This window comes from Lygodium microphyllum, chromosome 24 (assembly GCF_053477565.2).
Source record: "Lygodium microphyllum isolate KBCC chromosome 24, Lygodium_microphyllum_v1.1.10, whole genome shotgun sequence".
Lineage (NCBI taxonomy): Eukaryota > Viridiplantae > Streptophyta > Polypodiopsida > Schizaeales > Lygodiaceae > Lygodium > Lygodium microphyllum.
The window spans coordinates 71,300,983-71,323,829 of record NC_141158.1 but is presented as its reverse complement, the minus strand read 5'-3'; the positions used below and the strand labels follow the sequence as shown (position 1 = coordinate 71,323,829).

Sequence of the window (22,847 nt, the reverse complement as noted above, 5' to 3'; positions counted from 1 at the left end):
TTAAACAACTCTACTATTGGTTTTTGTCAAGTTACGAATAGTGTTGAACTAGCTTCACCATTTCACTGCAAAATTTGACATTGAACAACATGTTTTGAGGCTAAGTACTAACTCACAAGTATAGTCGTTCCATAAGAATTACGTAGATGTACAAAGTCAACATGGGTCATACTTTTCCACATGATGCTTGGTGTACAAGTTAGAAGTTTTTGCCTTTGATAATTTGCAAGTTCATTTGATTGGGCTTAGGTAAAACTAGCACTTAGTAGGAAGAAAAAAGTAAAATGGATTTTTTTTGGGACTTGAACCTTATTAAGACTAAATCTTGGTTTTCATGGTCATGATTACAATGAATGACTCCTCTATTTGTCTACATTTTGAGTTCGGAATGTATTCTACTTTGAGCCTAGGGTTTTCATGGTCATGATTACAATGATGACTCCTTTATCTATCTACATTTTGAGTTTGGAATGTATTCGACTTTGAGCCTAGGGTTTTCATGGACACAACTTATAATGCAACTTATAGCGAACTAACTTAAACGAGTGCTTATCAAGGCTTTAGATTGATTGAAAGTCTCACTTTTCATTTGTGGCACACATTTCATATGATATATGTATGAGAGAGAGAGAGAGAGAGAGAGAGAGAGAGAGAGAGAGAGAGAGAGAGAGAGAGAGAGAGAGAGAGGTTAAAGTTTACTAGAGGCCAAATCGGCCTATATACAAATTGACATATAACAATCTATATCACATTCTCATATGAAATTCCAAAGAAATCATTTGTTCTAGTCCTATGTATCATGCTATGACTGAATAACAAGATGAGAGACGTTAACATTTACTACAAGCCGAATTGACTTATAAGACAAATAGATACACAAGAATTCATGTCATAGGTATTGTGTAGAAATTGAAAAGAAATTATCTAGTCTAGTCCTATCTAGCATGCTATGAGTGTATATCAAGAAGAGAGAGAGAGAGAGAGAGAGAGTGTGTGTGTGTGGAGTCATTGACCATTGTATAAGCATATACACTTTTAACAATATGAATATTTTTTTCCATATATGTATTTTAAGTATGAGTAAACATTTAAATATAAAATATAGAAAATCGGGGAGATGGAAAGTAAAAAAACAAAGGGTTTGAAGCAATCAACATGCTCCAATGGTGGGAGCTACCTTTGCCACAAAAGACAATAGTCTCTCTCTCTCTCTCTCTCGGGCCTTGGCCCTTGAGCTTATACTTGTGGTTCATGGCCTTATACTTATGGTGAATGGCCGGCTTTAGAAGTTGGGAAGGGAAGGTGGGGTGCCCAAAAAGGGTTCAATGACGCCTATATATAGAGAGAGAGAGAGAGGGAGAGAGACGCGGAGGGGGGAAAGAGCAAGGAGAGAGAGAGGCGGGGGGACGGGGGCCGATATCGACAGAAAAGAGCTTAAACTTCGATTAACCATAAGCATCATCAAAGGCCTTGCAAGTTTCCAGCCCATCCAGCGGCAAAGAATCGATTCTTCCAATGAATCCCCATAACCCACAAAAAGAAAATTTTATCCGCCTCTTCCTCGCTCCGTCCTCCTCTCTCTCTCTCTCTCTCTCTCTCGTACTCTCTTGCCAACAAAACCCAAAAAAATAAAGTCGAATCCCTCTCTCTTTTGCATGATTTTTACGGCCCAAAAGAGATTAAATCCGTGGGCACAACAAAGAAAAAAAAAAGCGACATCTGCTGGTTGTCGCATTAAAAGGCGCCCCGTTTAATCAATACCATAAATTTTTTATATAACCCATCATTCTCTCTGCGATGGGTTTTTTCCCCCCCGAAGGAAAAATTTTAATCCCTCGCAACCCAATTTTTTTTATGATTTTTCTTTCTCACCTACGAATTATGTGTTGCCTTTTGTACTACCCAATTGGCATTGCTGCTATTCTTATTACTACTACTATTATTATTATTATTAGGAGTATTATCATCATCATCATCATCATTATTCTACCATTCTGCAGTTTCCATCGCTTTTGTTTTTGGGGTTGCTCGCACAAAAGGAAGGTGGGGTGTGGATATTTTAGGTTTTTGTGGAAAAAAAGAAAGTGGGGCTGCAGGAATGGATCTTGATCGAAGAATGCATTGAAGCAAAGATTTGGGTCTTCTTCTTTTCCCTCCTCTGTTCTTTTCCCCCTGCAGATTGATGGCTTTTTTGGGTACCCTGTTTTGATTCTGGAAATCGGACCCCCCAATCTGCTGCAGAAATGAGCTCAATTCTTGAGCTGGATCTTGTGCCAATTTCCTGGTAAGTGGAAAATTTGCGCTCCCATTCTTAGTTTGGGCCATTTGTTTGGGTTGCATTTGCCTTCAAATCTGTGAACAAATTACCTTCTGCGGCACCTAAATTATCAGTTCTTTTTAGTGTAATTTCATCATCCACACATGCAGCATATCTGGCATGCTTGCTTAAAGAGGGAGGGTGGCTGAAGCATGCTTACGTTGTACGAGAGGAAGATTGCTGAATCACAGTGTATACTAGAAATTGTGCAATGATCAGGATAGTGAAGGGTAACAGCAAGGGTTAAGTATAGTAGAAATTGTGCAACAATCAGCATAGTTGAGGGTAACAGCAAGGCTAAAGAGCTGCAGCAGGGAGGTTTCATGCTTCAGGAGAACAGCAAGGTTGCAGGGCTTATGCTTCACTAAGTGCGTGTACTGATGACTCACAAGAATCAAGTGGTAACACTTCGTAAGTTAGTAAGTCATGTTGCCATGAAGTAATGTGTTACCAAAATACCAGCAGCATTGCTGTCTTGGGCTATTGCACATGCAGCCATCTTAGTGTTGATTTGATTTCAACTTGATAAGTACAGAAGACAGGTCACAGTTCATGTTTACCTGTTCGATTAATCCCTAGCACAAGCAGATAGAAGTTACCGTCCTTATCTGGAAATCAGTTGGATTTACAAAAGTGAATGCTGGCAATCAAGGAGTGATGATACAGACTATGGATGCAATAATGGCCTTAGTGCTCAGACATGATTCAGGGGAAAAGCAGGCCAAGCATCTTAAGAGTGCAATGAAGATTCTGCAGTCACACAAAGCATTTTGTTTAACAAGCATCTTACCCACAGCTTTTATTGCCAGTGGGAGGTTTCCTCCTCATGAGATAACTGGGTTTATCTACGAATCTAATTCTGAGCTATTGATATGGAAAATAATTTTAAGGCAAACTCTGTTTGTTTATATCCTTGAGCAACAGGTTTTTGCTGCTGAGACACAAAACGGTTTATTGGCAAGAGAAACATTAATTTGACACTTAATGCAGTATAACTTTGTTTGAAAATAGAAGCCACAATCCCAAGTGAACCTTTTAATGTCCAACAATCGGTGGAAGTGACATAAACCTGCACAAAGTATATGATTTTTGAAAAAAAAGCATGTTGACTGGTCAAAGGTTCATGCATCAGCTATATGTTAGACCTTTGACATATATATGGACATTGCAAGAAGTGTGAATCATTCTTCTGTTTTTTTGTTACAAAGTGTAGTAATGTTTTTTATTGAGTAGGTCAGGTACCGTACAAACATATGTTTTTTTGATTACAGTGATGTTCCACACTTATGAAGCAGTTGATGCTTAGTCATGTTGAGTGTACGTTGTTTGACGAAGGGCAGTTGAGATCTGCAGTAAGAGGCGTAAATTTTATGAGAGAGATTTACAGGCAGCGATATTAAGCAAACGGATGCAGAAAGTGCTATAGAGCTGTGGTTCCGGGTTGGAGGCTAATGGAGCCTCCTATATATAAGCATGAGAATGCATCAAAAAATAACTTAATTGAGTTTTCTAATAATGCAGCTGTTGCTAGAAAGCAAAGTGGTAAACGCAGTGGTAAAGAGAAAGACAATGCATCCAGGAAAAAACCCTCACATGCATTTTTCAGCAACATGGATTCTACCAGAGCAGCTGAGTTGCGAGCAATAGCTGCAGTGGAAGCTCAGCTTGGCGAACCCCTGAGAGAAGACTGCCCTATGCTTGGCATTGAGTTTGATGTACTTCCGCGAGATGCTTTTAGTAGTTTTACAGGTGAGTCAGAGTTCAGCTGATTGCAGGTATTTTTGTGGTCATAATTTGAAAGTTAATGGAGAAAGTTGTGAGTTTAGAGATTCCAATTATGAGCATTTTCTTTGCCATGCTAATTTTGTAGTGCATATCTTGTATTTTATCCCCAAGTAGCCTATTGAGATGTGCACTGGATGTCACATAAAAGTCAACTGTTTTGTTTTTAATGCCATTTTTTTCCCAACCTGTTTTACAGTAGATATCACAAAGGACTTTAACTGTTTTGCTTTATACTAGACATCACATAAAACTTGACTGTTTTGTTTCTAATGCCTCTTGCCACCAAATGCAAGCATTGATTGTTTCAAAGGAGGGGCCATCTCTGGTTAATATATGAGTATGTTTGACATGCTTACTTGGGTAAATTTAAACCATAACAAAGTTTATGATGGATGTTCTTTTTCTGGTAATTTGCATTGTTGGCAGCTCCTCTGGCCAGTTATGGAGTGCCACAAATGACTTCACATGTTCAGGAAAAAAGTTACGGAGCAACACAATCAACCATACAAGGACTTGAAAAAAGTTATGGAGCAGTACAATCAGCTGCTTGTGATGATGATCGAAGATTTGAGCAAACTCACATTCTAGCTCATAAGGCAAGGAAATCGTTTAAATGTTCCATTTTGGCCATACCCTGCATCATTTTTCCGTTCTACTTTGTATTGTATGTATTACTTTGAGATCTGTACTACTTTGTAATTGTTCTCACAGCCATCATGTCCAGTTTTATCTTATAATATTTGAAACAGATCGTGCCTATATTGCTTGTAAGATTCTTGCCCGTAGTTTATATTAAATGGATCAATCAAGCAAAATATCAGTCATATTCAGGAACCCTTGTATTATGTTGTGAATATTATATTTATGTTGTAGTCTAGTGATGCCAAAGTGTATGCAGCTTCACATGAAAGATTCATTGATGTAATTAATAAGCATTAGGAATTTTGAATTCATCAATTCCCCAACGAAAAACTGAAACTGTCACCTTCTATTGAAGGTGAGAGCTCTGAAAAGATAACATTCTGTATTTTGGAAAGCTTGTGCAGAGCTTAAGACTTTTTGGGGTATAGCAAGCCTTTAAATGACATTGTTAAGGAGCTAGGCTATTGCTGGATGGGCAAGGGGGGCCATCTATATCTAACCCAAGTTCAACCATGCTAAGAACCTTTAGGCCTTAAATTGAGCCACCACCCAGCTATCTTTACAAATGGCAAGTACATTCATAGCTATGGGATGACTTGACTTCAATATTGAAGTTCTTACAATACCCTTTGACACAAATGGTTAATACTTACCTAAGGTTTGGGGGGACTTACATATGTTGAGGCCCACTACTTCGTGGACAAGTATGTGCAAACCGGATTCTTGATGAGACTGTTAGTGGATTTAAAAATAGAAAGTAGTCATAGCAGCCTCTCATGCATGTCAACAATGCCTCTGTAGTAGCGTATATGACCATAGATTCCTTGCCTTTGGCCAAACCACCAAAGCGTCCCCTCCCATGAGCTTGGATGAGGAGCAAATCCCACAATCTGTCAAGCAAAACAGCTCATCATGAACTTGGATGTCAATCCCAATTCCAAGATTTCAAAACTTGCCAGACTTGGTTGATGCAGAAGGGAAGAACCTCTCTTGGTCCTTTGCACTTATATGAAAAATATGAATGAGGCTCACCTACTGCATCTCTACCACCCCCTCACACTCCCTCTCTAGCACGAGAGAGTCGTGAGGGATGACCACATCACCATAATTGTGAGGCAGCAATAGGGGCCGCTATGGCCTTCCCCTTGATCGTAGAAGATGAGCCCTTCCACACCTTGGTCTTCGCCTTTGCTAGAGGGTCGAAATCAAAGTTGGAGTCAAATGAGGATGAGGATGATGATGGCTCAGAGGATTTCACATCTAGCTGTTGCTTTCTTTACTCCTCCTTTTGCAATGCCGGTAATTCCTTGTGATCATTGCATAGATGATCCCTCTTACCACAGTGATAGCATTAGGCCTTTGTCTTTTTTTTCATGTCACCCCTCTCTGAAGCTACAAAAGCCTCATGTTGGCCCCCTTAGTGAGATGGGGGCTTCCCCCTATAGTTGTGAAGACGCCTCATGCTTAAGCATAGAGGACATATGAGTAAAGGTGATGGGGGTCAACGATGTTTGGGCTCGTAAAGTCTTGGCTACTCCATCAAACTCCGAAGGGAGCTTATAAACCACAATTCCCACAAGATGAGCCTCAGGAAGAGTAGGTTGGATGTGCCAAAGCTGATCATATACTTGTGTAATCCAAAGCAGAAAAGAATGGATTGTATCCTTATGCTCGAACTGCATAGTCTAGAGCTGACCATAGAGGGTCACAATGTGCATGGTCAATGCAGCCTCATATAGCATATGTACTCTGCTTCTTTGTAGTTGTCACAGTCCCAATCTAATGGAATAGGATTTGGAATCCTGGTACATACAATAGCTCCTGAGATAGCATACCACAGGTGCTCTTGCACAAACCATGTTTTCATTATGGCACTCAAAGTGAGATAAGTAAAACCTTTAAGCTTACCATCAATTAAACAACAAGGTAGCCTTGGTATGTACTATGAGGAGCTGAAACCAGCCTTCCTTCCGTGGATGGGTGGTAAATCCCTAATTACAACTTAATTACAGCAGAAAACAAAAAACACAAATCTGAATATACAAATTTACCTACTGATCTTGGACAATGCACACCCAATTGGCCCCAAAATTGACGTCCCTTTCAGTCCTTCTTGCTGGTCATTAGCCTCTTTATTCATTGAAGTGCCAACATTTGGGTCATTTCCCACATTTTCAGCATGCTGTCCATGCTGAGAACCATGCCCAACATCAGTCATTGCATTTCCCCCTTCACCACGTGATTGACCAAGGAGTGATGCATCCTCTCCACTTGATCCCGTATCACCATGTGAAGACATGCTTGCTGTAATTCATTGTTGAGAACAATTTCAGCAATAATGCAATAGTCCCAAGTTGCAATCAAGTACCATGGGCCCACCAATACAAAGGATTTGATGGTATCCTGGCAATGGAACCATGAAACCAGCCTTCCTTTCGTGGATGGGTGGTAAATCCCTGATTACAACTTAATTACAGCAGCAAACAATAAATGCAAACTTGAAAATACAAATTTACCTACTAATCTTGGACAATGCACACTCGATTGGCCCCAAAATTGGCACCCCTTTCGGTATTTCTTTAGCTTTATTGAAGAAAAAGTTGATTTACAATGGGATTCTTTCGATTCCCTTCGCAATCCAAACTCCCCTTGCTCTCCAAAGTGACCAGCAAGTCTTCGATCTGATTTGCCCCTTGATTCGGGCACTTAATTGGCCTTCATCCGCTTCATAGACGGTGGAAATGCCCCAAATTCAATGGTTGGCTAGTCCTCCACCTGAATTTAGCTGAAATAGCCGTGAAAAATCCAAGTCTTGGAGCTTCCAATTTTTGGCACACGTTCCGAGGTTGTAAATCCTAATTTCTGCTGTAAAATAGGGTTTACAGTAGAGAAATTTGCAATTTCTCAATCTCCAAGGGTCCAAATGCTGAGATCTTCAGAGCAAGGCTGTGAAATGGCTAGGAGATGAGAGAGAAAGCTGTAGAGAGAGAAAATTCAGGGTTTTGATGTCGCAAAGAATGACTTAAAATCAGTCAAATCAAGTTGTTGCCCTAACACAGCAGCATTAAATGTTGTCGCCTACAGATGGGACATCCAAATCAGCTGTACCTTGTACCTGAATGTGATCGCCCAGCTGTGGAGGGTCTGAATGTGTAATTGCCTCCTCAAAACTCAGTCATGGCTGGCTGTAATGGCTGAAAATAGGCTGGCCATGGTTGCTCACAGCTCTCCCACATTTGCTACATCAAGAATGATCTCGTTTTTCCTCTTCTTTAGCCTTTACCAGCATGTACGGGCAAGTTTGCCAAGTGGTAGCCTTTCCAAATGGTTTTTCCAACATTATTCAACATTAAATATTAATTTTCAGCCTTTAATTACTGAAAATTAATCTATTAATTATTTCGGTGCCCAAAAAAATAATCAAACTAGCCAATAATTAAATTGGCTAGGCATCTTTCACTCCGGAGTCTCTCTGTGTCATCTTTGACCATTAGATCGGCGTTAGGTGCCATTAAACGCCACATCTCTAGTGTTACCAACTGACACTTATGGCCAAATGAATGACCTAGGCCAATAATTGAGACTAGATACCAAAGTATCCGTGCAACATAACTTATAACAACTTTTGCCTTTGACATCTCGTGATTTTCTCGGGTCCTGAGCTCATAAATTTACTCTAACCCCAGTTGCACCTCACATGTGCAACATTTACTTAATCATGTGATTAAAAATTAATCTACATGTTAAGTGAGGTTTCAAAAATACATGTCCTCATGATAGGGGCCATTATCATTGTATGTTGTATTGTACCGGATCACCCATGATGTGAAAGAGGGTGTTAGCGGGTTTATCAACTCATGTGCGAGTTTGTGCATGTCCATGTGGGCTAGGTACTATTTTAATAGAGAGTGATGTGGTTTGCCTATTTTTGGGTGCCTGATCTTTGGCTGATTGGCATTTTTATGCTGGCTTACATGATCACAGTTCTGGCCTATTTATAGGCTCGTTGCTCCCTTCTCCAGATCATCTTCAGCATACATCATTATTGCAGCTCTTGTTGAAGAGAGGGAGCTGGTGCCAGTGCCCACATAGCCAACCAATGACTCATTGTTGTTTTGTATTGTCTTGTCTTGGTGTATGGGTTCCATTTCTTGAGCATCTCTATTCTGAGTTCTTTTGCAATCTCTCCTCTTGTGTTTGCGCAATCTATTAGAGGAGATTCTCATGCTTCTATCACTCTATTTGGATAGAGACAACATACCATTTCTTTTTATTAGTGGATGCCATTGGCAATGAACTTTAGAACTTGGACCTCTAAGTCTTTAAGTAGGCCTTGCCATACATGTGGAAAGACCTCAATGTAGATGGGAAGGTTCAAGGTATGATCATTGATGTCCCTAAATTGTGGGGATTTAATTTTGTTTTTCCTTTGGCCTACTCTTCCACTTGATTAGTTATCATAATAATAATATTTATGAAATAGTTAGTACATTGATTACAAATAATACTAGTTTCATAGGAAGAAAGCAATTATAGACAAAAAGTTTCATAGGAATAATTTTGTGTAAATAACACGAGTTCATTACATGATTTCAAAGATATCTATGTGCAACAACACTAGCTGATTATACTAAAACGTGATGTGAAACTCAAAAATGACCTGCTATAGATGCAAACATAGATTAGGCTGATGCTGAAAAGAGCTGTAAAACTCAAAATGAAGCAGTTGGCAAATGGAATGATAACATGGCAATTAGGATCCTAGTTGTCCATGTGTGACGGATAGATCGACTCGTCCGATCCATCCCGTCCAGTATGACACGTCTGATCACGTGTGATGGAATGATAACATGGCAGTTAGGATCCTAGTTGTCCATGTGTGACAGATAGATCGACTCGTCCAATCCATCCCGTCCAGTATGACACGTTTGATTATGTGTGATGGAGATTGTCCAACTGTTTTAAAGTGCCTGTTTTTGACCATTTGGGGTAAGTTCTAGGTGTTGTTTAGCCTTCCTTTCCCACAACACGTGTATATACCCCCAATCTCTCTCTCTCTCTCTCTCTCTCTCTCCCTCCCTTCCCCCCCCCCTTCAGCAATATACTCTCTCTCTCTCTCTCATTTCAAAATCAAATTTCAAGCTCAACTTTCAAGTTCTCTATTCTCAAACTCTCTCCTCAAGCTTTTTACCCCTACTCCCTCAAGCTCTCCTTTGCCTTATCTCCACCCTACGTCCACTCTCAAGCTGTCACGAGGACGTGAAAATTTGATGCTTTGCTTATGTTTAATTGACATTTGATTAAAGGATTAATCAAATGTGCAATTAAAAGATGAACGTGTTGCACATGTGAGGTGCAAGCTACTTTTTTTACAATTGGAGGCCCAAGGACCTTGTGAAAAAGATGGGTGTCAAAGGCAAAAGTTGTAACAAGTTACACTTGTTAGATTCTAGGTGAATTTTGGTGTCAGTCTGCCTCTAGGACCATTAATTGGCCATTAAGTGTCAGTGGTGACTCTAGGGACTAGGCATTAATCAATGGATTAATGCTTGTCCAAGGGTCAATTAATGCATGGGCCCACTTTGGGTTGCAAATGGCCTAGCCAATTAATTTTTGGATGGGCAAGGTCAATTTTTTTGGGTATGGATTAAGGGCTGAATTAATTTTCAGAATTAATTAATTTTGAAAATTAATTAAATGGCTGGAAATTGCTGAAAATGGATTAAGAAAGCTGCCACTTGGCAAAACGTTCCCATGAAAGTGGAGAAAAGGCTAAATAGGGCTGAAGGGAGAGGAAAATCTCGTTTTTTCATTTTGGAGCTGTTGGAAAGAGGTGTTTGATTGTTGCTGCCAGTTTTTGGGGCCATTTCCCTGCCATTGGAGACCATTTTGGTGATGGAGATTGCATATTCTTGACTTCGGAAGCTGGCAATTGTTGCTGATGCACTTTCTCCTGAAAAGCATTCGTTTGGGGCTGGTACAGCAGGGCAGCTGCTGATTTTGATCAGTTCTTTGCGACAAATCTCAGAATTTTCTCTCTCTACAGCATTCTCTCATCTCTTTCAGCCTATGCTCAACCATTCTCAGTAATTCTCAGCCATTCGGAGGAGATCTTAGCCATTTTTGGTGGGCTGATCTGTAATTTCTGCAGTAAACCCTAATTTACAGCAGAAATTAGGGTTTAGCGGCCACCTTGGGATCCGTGCCAGAGATTGAAGGCTCAAGGGATTGAAATCAGTGGAGCCAGCCCATCCCGAATTGATTTGGGGCAGCATTTGACCAGCCAAGGGTCAAATTGGAGAAGAAGAAGTCCTGGGTGAATCAAGGGGCAAATGACCCAAAAGGCTTGCTGGTCATTTATGACAGCAAGAGCAATTGGTTAGCAGGAGGAGATTGAAGAATCTCAAGTTGTACTCCTTCCAATTGAATGAAAGCTAAAGAAATACTGCAAGGGGCGCCAGTTTTGGGGCCAACAGGGTGTCTACTGTCCAAGAATGTTATGATAAAGTGTATATTTCATTTTATGTGCATTTATTTATTGCTGTAATTAACTCTTAAATCAACTTATCACCACCCATTCCAAGAAGGAAGGCTGGTTTCATGGTTCCATTGCCGGGATACATCAAATCTCTTGATTTGGTGGGCTCGAGGCACCTGATTGCAAGCCAAAGCTTTGCGCTAGTGTTGATCTTTGTGCTCAGCTGAGAAATTACAGCAAGATGTCTTCGTATAGTGGGATGCAATCAAGCAGTAATGATGCCTCTCATGATGCACATTCACATGTGAAAGAAGGAAATGCAATGCCTGATCTGACAAGGCACGAATCATGGACAACATGCTGAAAATGTGGTTGAAGGCCAAGATGTTGGACCCTCGATGCAGAAAGAGGATGATGATCAACAAGGGGAAATGGAATTCGATGATGCATTCAAGAATCGAATGAGGGCAGCAGCCAATATCTTTGCTGAATTGGCAAAAGATCCTCAGTTTACTCGGTTTTTGAACACTCCTACGAAGGACAACAAGGGCAAGAAGAGAAAATCCTCTTCTAGAACTTCGGGACAGTTAGATGCACCAAAGAACAAGCCAAAGCCTTCTCAAGATGCTCCTAAGAGAAGATGCTCATGGTCAAAAGCAGTTGGTGCCAGATGGGCAAGAAATGCAAATGCAAGTTCATGATGTAAATGCTAATCCTATGGTTTTTGGACAGCAAGGTTTGCATGAGAATTTGGGGCAGCTAGCTTACTTTGGTGGTAGTACAATTTTTCATGCTATGGTGGGTGAGCGACCGAATGTGGGAATGTATGGCACACCTCCCCATAATTTTCAGCAACCAATGCATGGTTTGCATAACCCAATGTACTCGGGTATGGCTCATGGAATGCATAATCCGATGTATGGCGGCATTGGTATGATACCTGGTGTGCAAAATCACGCATATGCGCAAGCATCGGTACCCCGTTGTGCTTTTGGGGCTCAAGGAATAAGTGCTGGTCATGCAAATGCTCTATTTAATGCTGGCTATCATGGAAATTGCCTCTACACTAGCGGATACACTATGCCTTTCATGTGAGCTTGTTGAGGCCTTTTTATGGTGATGTGCCTAAGGATGTATCTGCTGAAATTTAGTCCAATGTAGAGGAGCTGAATAAGATATTGGTATCTGAGCAGATTGTAGCTTTACCTTGATGCCTTTCACTTAGAGCCGACTTTGGATTGGGCTCTTTCAGGTTCAACAAGGCAAGGGTCTAGAGTACCACCTGATACTCAAGGGGGAGGTAGCACTTCCACTCCTCCAGGAATGAACTGCTCTCGTGTATAGTGGATCTCAGATGTATTCAGCATGCATCCAAGGTACTGTGCTGACAGTATGTCTGCCATGAGGTCACTATTTAGTGTACTAGTCACTGTGGTATGTATGCAGATGGGTATGGTTTTCACTGCAGCTCTGAAACTGTACATTTGCATCAGGTTATGATCATGAGAGATTGATTACCGAGTGCTGGTTTTCAGTGTATGATCATTAATTTTAGTGGTATTCAGCTGGTTCTATGGACAGCAGCATGTGTATTGAATGCCATTGACAATTCAGCCATGGTTTTGGCTCGGTTTATGCTTTACTATGGTTGTGTAGTCAGCACTATTGAGAAACAAGAGTTTGGGATGCATCTGATGAGTTTCTGGCAACAGTTCTGGACTATTGTTGAGCTTTATCCAAGAACAGCTTTATCCAAGAGTGAACCAGCAGTTGGGCGATGATAAGGGAGTGCTGGAACAGTAAAACACAGCCTGTCCTACTGATGGCGAGAGGCAGCAGAATTAAACAGCAGTTGGGGTGGTTTCAATCTAAAGAAAACACAGCATTGGATGATGACGCCAGCAGCTGGAACCAAATGCAGATGTGTGCAGCTCTAGATGATCAGGGCGGAAGAAGTAGATGGTCATTGCAACAGCTGGAAGTGATGGGTTGCAGCTAGTCGATGAAGATGGCAGCCATTGGAGTGGGTAGACTGATGCGGAACCAGGATGCGAATGACTTAGCACACTTTCTATGTATAGAGATGGAACCAACCAAAGTTTAGGGTTTTATGTTTGGGACATGAAGCACACTTTGTGCATTTGAATTTTGGGGCTGTTTAATGAGCTTAATGAAAGGTTTAGTGCTAATGCACCTTCTTTAGTTTAACAGTGTGCTTTGTTTAAACATTCTTCTTGTAGCCGAAAACATGTTTTAAAAGGTTCAAAAAGATTTTAAAAGATTTTGAAAGCTAAAAGAATAAGAATGTTTTGACCAGATATACTCCAAAAATAACGTATGTTTGCATACTCAAGCAAACACATATGACAAAAGGCATGGTATAGAGGTAAACTAGTCGAAGGGAATCCTAAAACAGGTCCACAATCTTACTAAAATTCCAAAATCATACCTGCACACATGCTCAACTTCCTCTAGGACATAGTGAATGGCCATCAGACTTTGGTTGTCTAACAAATAGAGGTGCAACAGAATCTAGTTTCTGACACCAAATGCCAACATAACTGTTCTAGACTTCAATATCCTTGTGAATTGGTGATTCGATCTGAGAGATGATGCCATAATTCAAAGAATACCTAATTAAAAAGGTATAAGGAGACACAGCCTTTACTTGCAGTGCCTCATTAAAGAGCAGTGATTACATGTGTCCAAACAGTATGAAAAGAAAGAGCTAAGGTACATGTCTTCAAAAACAGATCAAAGAACAAGGAAAATTAAAAATAACATATTTTAAGGTTTTCACAGCCCTTGCATTCAAAATGTAAATTCAGTACTCCAAAGTTCATTTCATTTTGTTTGTGATACCGTTGTCAAACTAATTGAACTGATTGTCTTACAGTTTTCCAGAGTTATGCTTATCTTTGTGGTGCTAGCTTTTTATTATCCTGTGCAATTTTCATTTTGTTGGCGTATTCAAACTCTTATAATTTTCATGATGTTTTTGTTTGCAAACACGTAGAGTGCAAAAGGAGCTCAGTTTTCAGGTCTTGGGAGTGGAACATCAGGTTCATTCAATATAGGCAATGAGCAGGCTCACAGGGCTGTGCATGAATACAAGTTTATACCTGACAAGCCAATGGGAAAGCTTGAGAATCCTCACCCAGACAATATTTTGACTCGGCCAAATTTTTTTGTTGGTGGTAGTCATCCTGCTGATCGTGTAACTCCCAGAGGATCTTTCCTTCATGGGAATGATGCCTTAGCAACTTCAGTTGGCTTTCAAGACAGAACTGGTACAGTAGCAAACAGCCCTTTACCTCCATTAGATGGAAGCGCAGGTGGTCTCTTCAGTAAAGGTGGACTCAATTTTGATGGATTGCGCCAGGAATTGATCCCTGGGTTCACCTTTGATAATCAAATTATGTCTAATCATGCATCTTTTCAATTGTTATCAGATGGAATTTCTTATTTAAATTCCGATAACTTAGCTCAATTGCATGAGCAAGACCAAGCAAGATTGGACAAAAAGCGGAAGGTAAGAATAAATTTGGGCAACTTGTGCTTTGTGGGTGGGCTTTTATTTGCTAAAATATTTGCTACATTTTGATGTAACAATTTATTGAAAAGCTGTGTGTTTTTCCACACGTGCTCCATCAATTTCATTAGATTGAAGAAGCAAGGATTGCAAAAGAGGTTGAAGCTCATGAGAAGCGAATCAGGCGTGAAATTGAAAGGCAAGACAATGCAAGGCGGAAGGCAAGTATCAAAATTTAGGCACTGCAGCATCCTTTTTCTTGTAGTTTTCTCTGCAATTTAAGATCCTTTTTTTTCCCCTTAAAGGCCTCTGATTATGTTTTCAGGATTTGATTTTTGAATAGTTTTTGAGTAGTTATTCAGTCCCACATCCTTTGTAAGAGTTTATCCCAGGTTGTTCTCAACCTGAGAGTTTTGTCTGGTTGACAAGCCTTGAAATACCTAAGTTCCCTGGATTCTTCAGTCTTGGTAAAACTCAATGGTAGAGTTCTAATACAGTTCTGACTGCTTTGGTCTTATCTTTCAGAGGGATGAACAGCTACGCAAGGAGCTGGAGAAACAGCGCAAAGAGGCTGAAAGGGTCATTCGAGATAGGCAGCGGGAGGAGGAACGGCTTCTTCGGGAGCATCGGCGGGAAATGGAACGGAGGGAAAGAGTTTTGGAAAAAGAGTTCAGGAGGGTATGTATGCTGCACTTCTTACTGGGGTTTAGATTATTTTTAGTGAAGATGCCAATCCTTTTTTTCTTATGCAACTGTATCAGGTGGAACGACAACGGCAGAAGGATGAAAGTAGAAGGCAGAAGGAGGTTGAACGGTTGAAAGTTGCTAATGAACGAGCATTGCAAAAAAAATTGGCGAGAGAGTCTATTGAACTGATTGATGATGAACGTTTAGAGTTATTAGAGGCTGCTGCTGTCAATCAAGACTTGCCATCCATCTATTTGTTAGATGGTGAGACCTTGAATGATTTGGACCAGTACAAAGGTTTGCTTCGATGACATTGCTTCTGATACTTGCCTTTATTGGTTATGTTTACCAAAGCCATTGTTGCAAGTCAGCATACATATTTATTTCCTACATACTATAAAGATGCATATGATTCATCCTTCTTTATTTTTCCCAGATAGTCTTTATGACTGCCTGAAGTAAGAACAACTTGATTAGCAACATTATTGCCTGATTTCCACTGTTTGAAACTTTGTACCGTATGCTGTATAACCCTTTTGTTGAGAACTTCTCTGTTATTATGGAATACCAATGGTCCTATTGAGACTATGTGCATGCATATGTGCAGCATGTTTGGAAGCAATCGTCATCATGTGCTTTGGATCTGATTATGTCAGGCATATGCCCCCCTTTTTTCCAAAGAGATGACATACCTGCTGTTGAGCCTTGCAAAACTTTTTATGCATATGCTGGTCTGCTTAGAAAATTGATCTCAGTATCCTTGACTTGACTGGATGTGTTTTTCGAATTGCTTTAGCCATACTATTTTACTAATTAAATACTCCTTGCAGGGTCATTGAAGAAGTTTCCACCAGTGTCGGTCAAAATGAAAAAGCCTTTTGCTTCTCAACCGTGGGTAGATTCCAAAAAGAACGTTGGCAATCTGCTTATGGTATGTTCTGGACATTCTTACTGTTTGTTCTTTGAGCATTTGTTGACATTGAGAACAATAAAACCTTATAATGTTTCTTTCTTCTACCTGTTCTATAGCCCCTGGTTGTATTTTTTTATACTAACTCGGCCAGCCAAGGGTGCATTAGTTCCTCCATGCCGATAGTTGGCAAAAGAAAACTTTCTAGGTTTCGGTGAAAGCATTGCTCATGAGAAACAAGGTCGTTACATATAGCTGTCACTTGAAGGTTAGAAACCGATCATGTAACTGAAGCCAACCATTTCACCTGTTAATCAACAGCCAAACTATCGCTCATCGATTTCCAATCATTGCTACAGCACGTCTTTATACATGCTATTCAATGCAAAAGTTATGGACTGCAAAGCAGATATGAGATATTGCTGCAGCACACGTGGAAATCAATGTAATAGAGAAAATGATACACTTGTGCTGTAACAAAATAATCCAGGACAGGATGCTCTTCTGACCAGTTAGAGAGAGCATTCATGGCTGCTTTTTGCTGCAATTGACTGACTACAGCTGTGCCTGAATTCTGCTGACTGTTCTGCTCACCATACAAACAACCAAAGATGTGCGATGGTTTCTTTCAGTATTCTCAGTTCAATCCTGCTGTCCATCGGTTCTTGGCTCTTGGTCCATGTGAACTTTCTGTGATGTCTATGTGGGTCAGACTCTTTCTGATGAGGGTTACTGCTAGCCTTAGCCGCCTCTTGAGTGTCCATGCGGGCTGTTGTATTGCAACCAAAATGCATGTAGAAGGAAGAATGATAATAGATGTTCAAGTACATATATTATTTGGTGTGAGATGAGGTTAGAAAGCACACAGGATTTCAGGTTTGGTTTTGTCATAGCCTATAGGAAGCAAAGACCAGAAATACTTTTGTAGAGTGTTGGGACTCTGGCACCCTTTTGCTTCTAGAGATTCGTCATATGGATGCCATTGTAGACCACCAGACTGGTTATTCTGTCAGCCATTATGTTAAAAGTTCTTCCTTCAGAGCAGCCAGTCTGGGAAATGTCTATTCTCTGTGCTTATGTTCATTATTTTGCAATCAGGAGTTATGCACTCTGTTTCTTCCTTTAGTGATGATTGACATTTTATAGTATTTTCTTTTCTTGGGAAAAAGAAAGACAAGCCACCAGGATGTACTTGGTAGATCTTCACCATTGTAGGAGGGTGAGATAGAGCTTCTGCGAAGCTGAATGAACCTCACATGCCATCTTAACTTTTAGCTGTTTTAGCTGGTGGTATTTGTTAGCTGACGGTTGTACCATTAAATGATTTGTTCGAATATTTTAATTTTGCACTGGTCTAACCTTGATTAGACTCAATCTTAAATATATTTTGAACTGATGAGTCAAGTTTAGATGTATGTATAGGGTGTGGAGATGGATTGACATATCAGTCTGCTACTGGTGTCTTATGAGTGGATTAGTGCTTTTCGAGTTGTGATGATTCTATGGGATGCTAATGGGAAATAAGATAATGGTTAGCTCTAAATGGGACACACCCAACTTATTTATGCTATCAAAAACATACTATCATGTTCCGTTGTTATTTAGGGATACAATGAATGATAAGTTCTCCCTCTTTTGTTTGTTTTTGGAATTGAGATAATTCCAGCCTCTAGCAATTAAATCGTTTTACTGTGTTTCCCTACAGGTGTGGCGATTTTTGACTGCGTTTGCTGATATTCTTGGTATATGGTGTTTCACATTGGATGAGCTTGTGCAAGCTTTTCATGATTATGTAAGTTGCAGAGTGTAGCAGTGAATCAATATGCAAGTCTGTGAAAAGTTTGAGGTTATTAGCTGCTTTGCTGGACCTGATATAGTATGGGTTGTTCTCATGCTTAACTTGTCAATATTTGACTTGCAAGATAGAAGCCAAAAGGGCTAAAGTTATGACATGCAATTTATGTCTTCTGAAGACTGAATTGGTTTATGTGACGAGAAAAGTGTCATGCACCATCTGTTAAAATATTGTAAATGCAGAAAGGTAGGGAGTGGGGGAGTGACAGGGGAGCAGGGGAGGCTTATACTAACATTGGCTAAATGCTAGAGTGACTTGTGTGACTAAATGATGTTTCAGCTAATCCATGGTGTATCTTTTAATGTGGATCAAAAAAGAAGTAAAAATAGAAGCTGTGTCTGTATACAAGGAGCTCATGCCTCTACTATCTTAAAATATAGGGCGTAGTATTACAATGGAGAACTCTCGTATCTCTGATAAAAACTGGCCTTCAGTGGAGCTAAAGAGAAGTAGAAACATAAAATTGCAGACACAATTAAATTAAAACTGAAATTCAGCAAGCAAAGTACTCCCAATAGTGGAGTCATGGTGCTCTCACACTGGCATAATAACGCTCGTTGCCCTTGAGCTTGGTGCCCCTCATGGTAATTTCGTTAGATTCACAAAAGAGCTGGCTGTCCAGAGTACAAAAGCTGACATATAATTGGTTATGGTTCCAGCCTTAGGAGTCAATAATTTGATCCCCAATCCATAGAGCAACCTCCCAAAACTCAGTCTAGCTTTGTCCTCTTTGCTAGATCCATATTTTCTCTTATAAACATGGACCTTTGTTGTGACAATGAGTGGGCATGCAAAGGTTAGGGCAAAGCTCCAGGATTGATGCACGAACATGGTTGAGGTCTCATACAACAAATCAAATCATTTGGAATTGAGCTTTGCGAACATTGTACATTGTTTGCAGTGTGCAACAATGTGGGACCAAGTTTGCACCTAATGTCACTTACCGCAAGTCAATTGGACTGAGAATAGCACGTGTTTATATATAGTATACTTGCTAGAGTAAGTTGATTGGGATAGATTTGTCATGCATTTGGTCAAGGTTGGTGAGAGCAACTAAGGACAATGCGCTAGAGACAAGTTTGGTCCATGAGCAAGGCACATTAGGAATCACTGGCATTGAGAGTGCTGTTTGTGATAGCATGTCTCTTGTGATTTATGTAAGCTTTGATAGTGATAAAGAAATACTGCAAAGGGTGCCAACCTTTGGGGCCTATTATGGTCTATTGTGCAAGAGCACTCTATTGGCCGACTACAGGTGACTAGGGAAAGGGAATGGGTCAAGAAACATGAATGGCCATTTCAAGGGTCGAGAGGTTCAAAAACACATTCTAGCAATTCTTAAGGGTTGCATTCCTCATTCATATTAATGGACGAGTATTATGAGGTGAATTCAAACAGAGGGATGTCTTGCTTCTTCTAACTATCTCTATTCTCTTCATCACAACTTCAAGGTATTTATCACGGTTTTTGGAATAAAGAATCTACTAAGAGAGAAACTCCTTTTGAGTCATGGTTGAAGAGTCAAGCTATCAATCTTGTAGAGACTATAATGTGGGGGAAATTGCATCTATCAGGAGTAGGCTTCGAGAGGAGTGCGTTGGTGAGGTTGGTTGAGACATCTATAGAAGTGTTTTTGTGTGCTCTTGAATGCCAAGCTCTTTGAATCATGGATCAAGTGTTAGTCAAGAGTACCCAACTTTGATAGCAAAATGCTAGGGCAAAGAGAGAGAAATACAAAGTGTACGACACACAATAAACACAACTTGATGACTGCTCAATAAAGAAGAGGATGTATAGAAATAAGAATGATATAATGGAGCCTCATGCATCCAACCGATGAGGCGAGATGCTACTTGAGAACCAAACGCTAGCCATGATGATGCAAAAGAACCAAGATGGCACTAGAAGACTGCAAAAACAGCAGACAGAGGGTCGCCTGATGGAGGAAGGGTGCTAACATTGTTGCTTGGGTACCAGGATGCCAAATGTAGGCAAACATAGCAACACAAAGGGAGGAGAGTGATTAGCCACCTGATGTCTGGGCAGTAGATGCCAAACACAAGCAGTTGGAGGAGGTGAGGATGCTAGCGATGGCTGATTAGCACCGAATGCAGCGAGGGGAAGGCCTTCAAGCAGCGGGTGGTAGCTCCAAGGGGCAGTCCCCAGTAGTAGGGGCAGCAAAAGGTGGCATGGCAGGATTGGCAAAGGTTGGATAGCCATGTGGAGGGAGACTGATGACTGAAATCTGCACACAAGGGTCAAAAACTTGCACAAAGGAAGAGAGATTGAATGGGGGCAGCCTGTCTATTTATAGATGTGGATGGACCCTCCCAAATTAAGGTTTCATAGAAACTCTCTTGAACCACGCCCCATTTTAGGGATTTTTCATTAATAAATAAGCATGTTTTGGGGCTGTTTAAGAGGCTAATCAGCATGTAATGCATTTTTAAGCTTCACGTTGGGCTACAAGCCCTTTAGTCTTGCTAACATGAGTTGTGAGGCTCCTACGAGATAAGTCCTCTCTAGTTCTAGTTCAAGCCATGTATCTCTAGTTTTTGTCTTGTCTTGTCTTTGATTTAGTATTATATTGAGGTCTTGTCTTGTATCAAGAAACATATTGTCGTACTTCATCCTTTTATAATAAAGAAATAAGTTATTTTTCTTCAAGTTATTCTCTTATAAGTTGTGAGGCAACAATTCTTGTCTTTCCCAAGTTCTTATTGCCCTCATAACAAGCAAGATTGCATACTTGATCTTGCCTAGTTGTGATGGATATGATGATGGAAAATATCATCGTCACTTTACAAAATATTCAAGAACAAATTCAAGAACTTCGTGAAGTAATGCACAATTACAAGTGGAGAAAACCCAAGCTTTGGGGTTAGCCATGCTAGTTCTTCGAAATTAACTCCCAAGAACTTTGAGAGACAAGTCTACATCAATAAGGTTTTTGGACATCTTGTAGTTGCTCTCTTAGTTACAAGGAGGAGCTAAAGGTTAGCCTATCTGAAAAGTTCAATGGAATGATATCAAAGTTTAGAGGTTGTTTGCGATGAGTGTAATTGCTCATCTGCATGTGATCGGAGCGCTATCTTTATCATGCTTCTCAAGTGGGGTTTATTAGCATAGGATAGAAGAGTGGGTGACTAAATGCTACATATGGCATTGAAGTGCTTGGCATGGTGACTCTAGATGTGTCTTACAAAGGAGATGATTGATTGGCATGTGATCCTTATACCGAAAAGGCGTAGATTGGTCCACTTGGTATTGACATGTTGGCAAAAGTGTGCCACCACTTGGGAGTTGGGAGAAAAGGGTGGGGCTTGAGACACATGGGTGGGATAGAATTGGTTGGGGGGATAAACCTTGGCTATCAGTGTACAGCCACTACCTGACTGTGCAAAAGTTGATGAACTAAAGGGAAAGGATATGCCTATGTTTGAAGATCCCTTAAGTGTAGCGTGTGGTTGGACAGGTGGAGTGGTGAAAGATATTGCAAAGAATGTGTAAATGTAGATGTGGATGCCATGGAAGAGAAGAGTGGGATGGGTGGGATTGGAAATTGTGGTGTGGAGGGGATAGATGTGAATGAAGATAAATGATTTTGTTGAAATTGAAAAGTAGATGATGATGGAAATGATGATTCACCAACTTCAGATTGGCTATGAGAAACAAAACTTAAAGGAAAACCAATGGTTTTTTAATATGCATCTCTTCTTGTGTTTACATAAAAGTATCTATTCTCTTCAGGATTTAGACCCTTGTGAATAGATTGAAGAGTATCTTATCCTTGAATATTACCAATATCTTGTATGGAAGTAGAAACATTAGGAGCAGAAATAGAAGTAAACAATTGTGAACCTGACATCAGAGTGGAAGGAGAGACAGAGAGTATGTGTCATGGGGACATGAAATTTTGAGATGCTTTAATCTTGCTGATAACATTTGATTAAGTTATTAATCAAATGTGCAAGGTTGTTGGCACATGGCAATTATTTCATGGTAATAGGCCAAGGACCTCGAGGATGCAACGGGTGTCAAAGGAAAAAGTTGTAATAAGTTATGCCGATAGATACTAGGTGGTACCCGGTGTTAGATTTGGGCCTAGACTAATTTATTGGTCATTAATGTCAGTTATGACATTAGAGACTAGGCATTAATTAATTAATTAATACTAATCCAAGGGTCAATAATAACTACTCAAGGATAGTTGAAAGACAAATTGACCATAGTTTAATTTTTGACTTGTGGAACTATTTTTTCGAGCACTAGACTAATTATTAAATTAATTTTCAGAATTAATATTTTGAAATAGATTTAATAAGTGGAATAATGCTAGAAGATGGGATTAGAAGGCTGCCACTTGGCAAAACTTACCTATGCAAGTAGGAAAAACGTTTTTAGGGGTTGATGGAGTCTATTCCAGCCATCGTGAGAAAGAAGGAGGCTGTTAGAGAGCAAGGAGAGGCTGGTGGTGTGATTTCAGCCACCAAGGATTAGTCCTCCAGCAGGTGACAGCAGTTTGGAGCCCGTCACAAGTAGGTGACAGTAGCCCAATGTCCTTTTGGTGCAGATGACAGCATACAAGAGGGGCAGCAGTCTTTTTCCTAAGTTGTAGGTGATAGCTTCCATGGTTGCTTG

The 22,847-nt window shown here is 40.3% G+C and overlaps 1 protein-coding gene across 1 annotated transcript in view; it reads left to right on the top strand.

Moving 5' to 3' along the window:
• Nucleotides 1–1,805: 1,805 nt before the first annotated feature.
• The window catches only part of LOC148015229 (homeobox-DDT domain protein RLT2-like), a 66,987-nt gene continuing 45,945 nt past the window's right edge, over nucleotides 1,806–22,847 (top strand). The window contains exons 1-10 of the mRNA XM_087665187.1: nucleotides 1,806–2,284; nucleotides 3,589–4,066; nucleotides 4,529–4,698; nucleotides 14,239–14,575; nucleotides 14,675–14,754; nucleotides 14,886–14,975; nucleotides 15,280–15,432; nucleotides 15,516–15,738; nucleotides 16,272–16,372; nucleotides 18,057–18,143. Coding sequence (XP_087521313.1) covers nucleotides 3,769–4,066; nucleotides 4,529–4,698; nucleotides 14,239–14,575; nucleotides 14,675–14,754; nucleotides 14,886–14,975; nucleotides 15,280–15,432; nucleotides 15,516–15,738; nucleotides 16,272–16,372; nucleotides 18,057–18,143 — 1,539 coding nt within the window. The 5' untranslated portion in view covers nucleotides 1,806–2,284; nucleotides 3,589–3,768. The remainder of the gene's footprint in view (nucleotides 2,285–3,588; nucleotides 4,067–4,528; nucleotides 4,699–14,238; nucleotides 14,576–14,674; nucleotides 14,755–14,885; nucleotides 14,976–15,279; nucleotides 15,433–15,515; nucleotides 15,739–16,271; nucleotides 16,373–18,056; nucleotides 18,144–22,847) is intronic.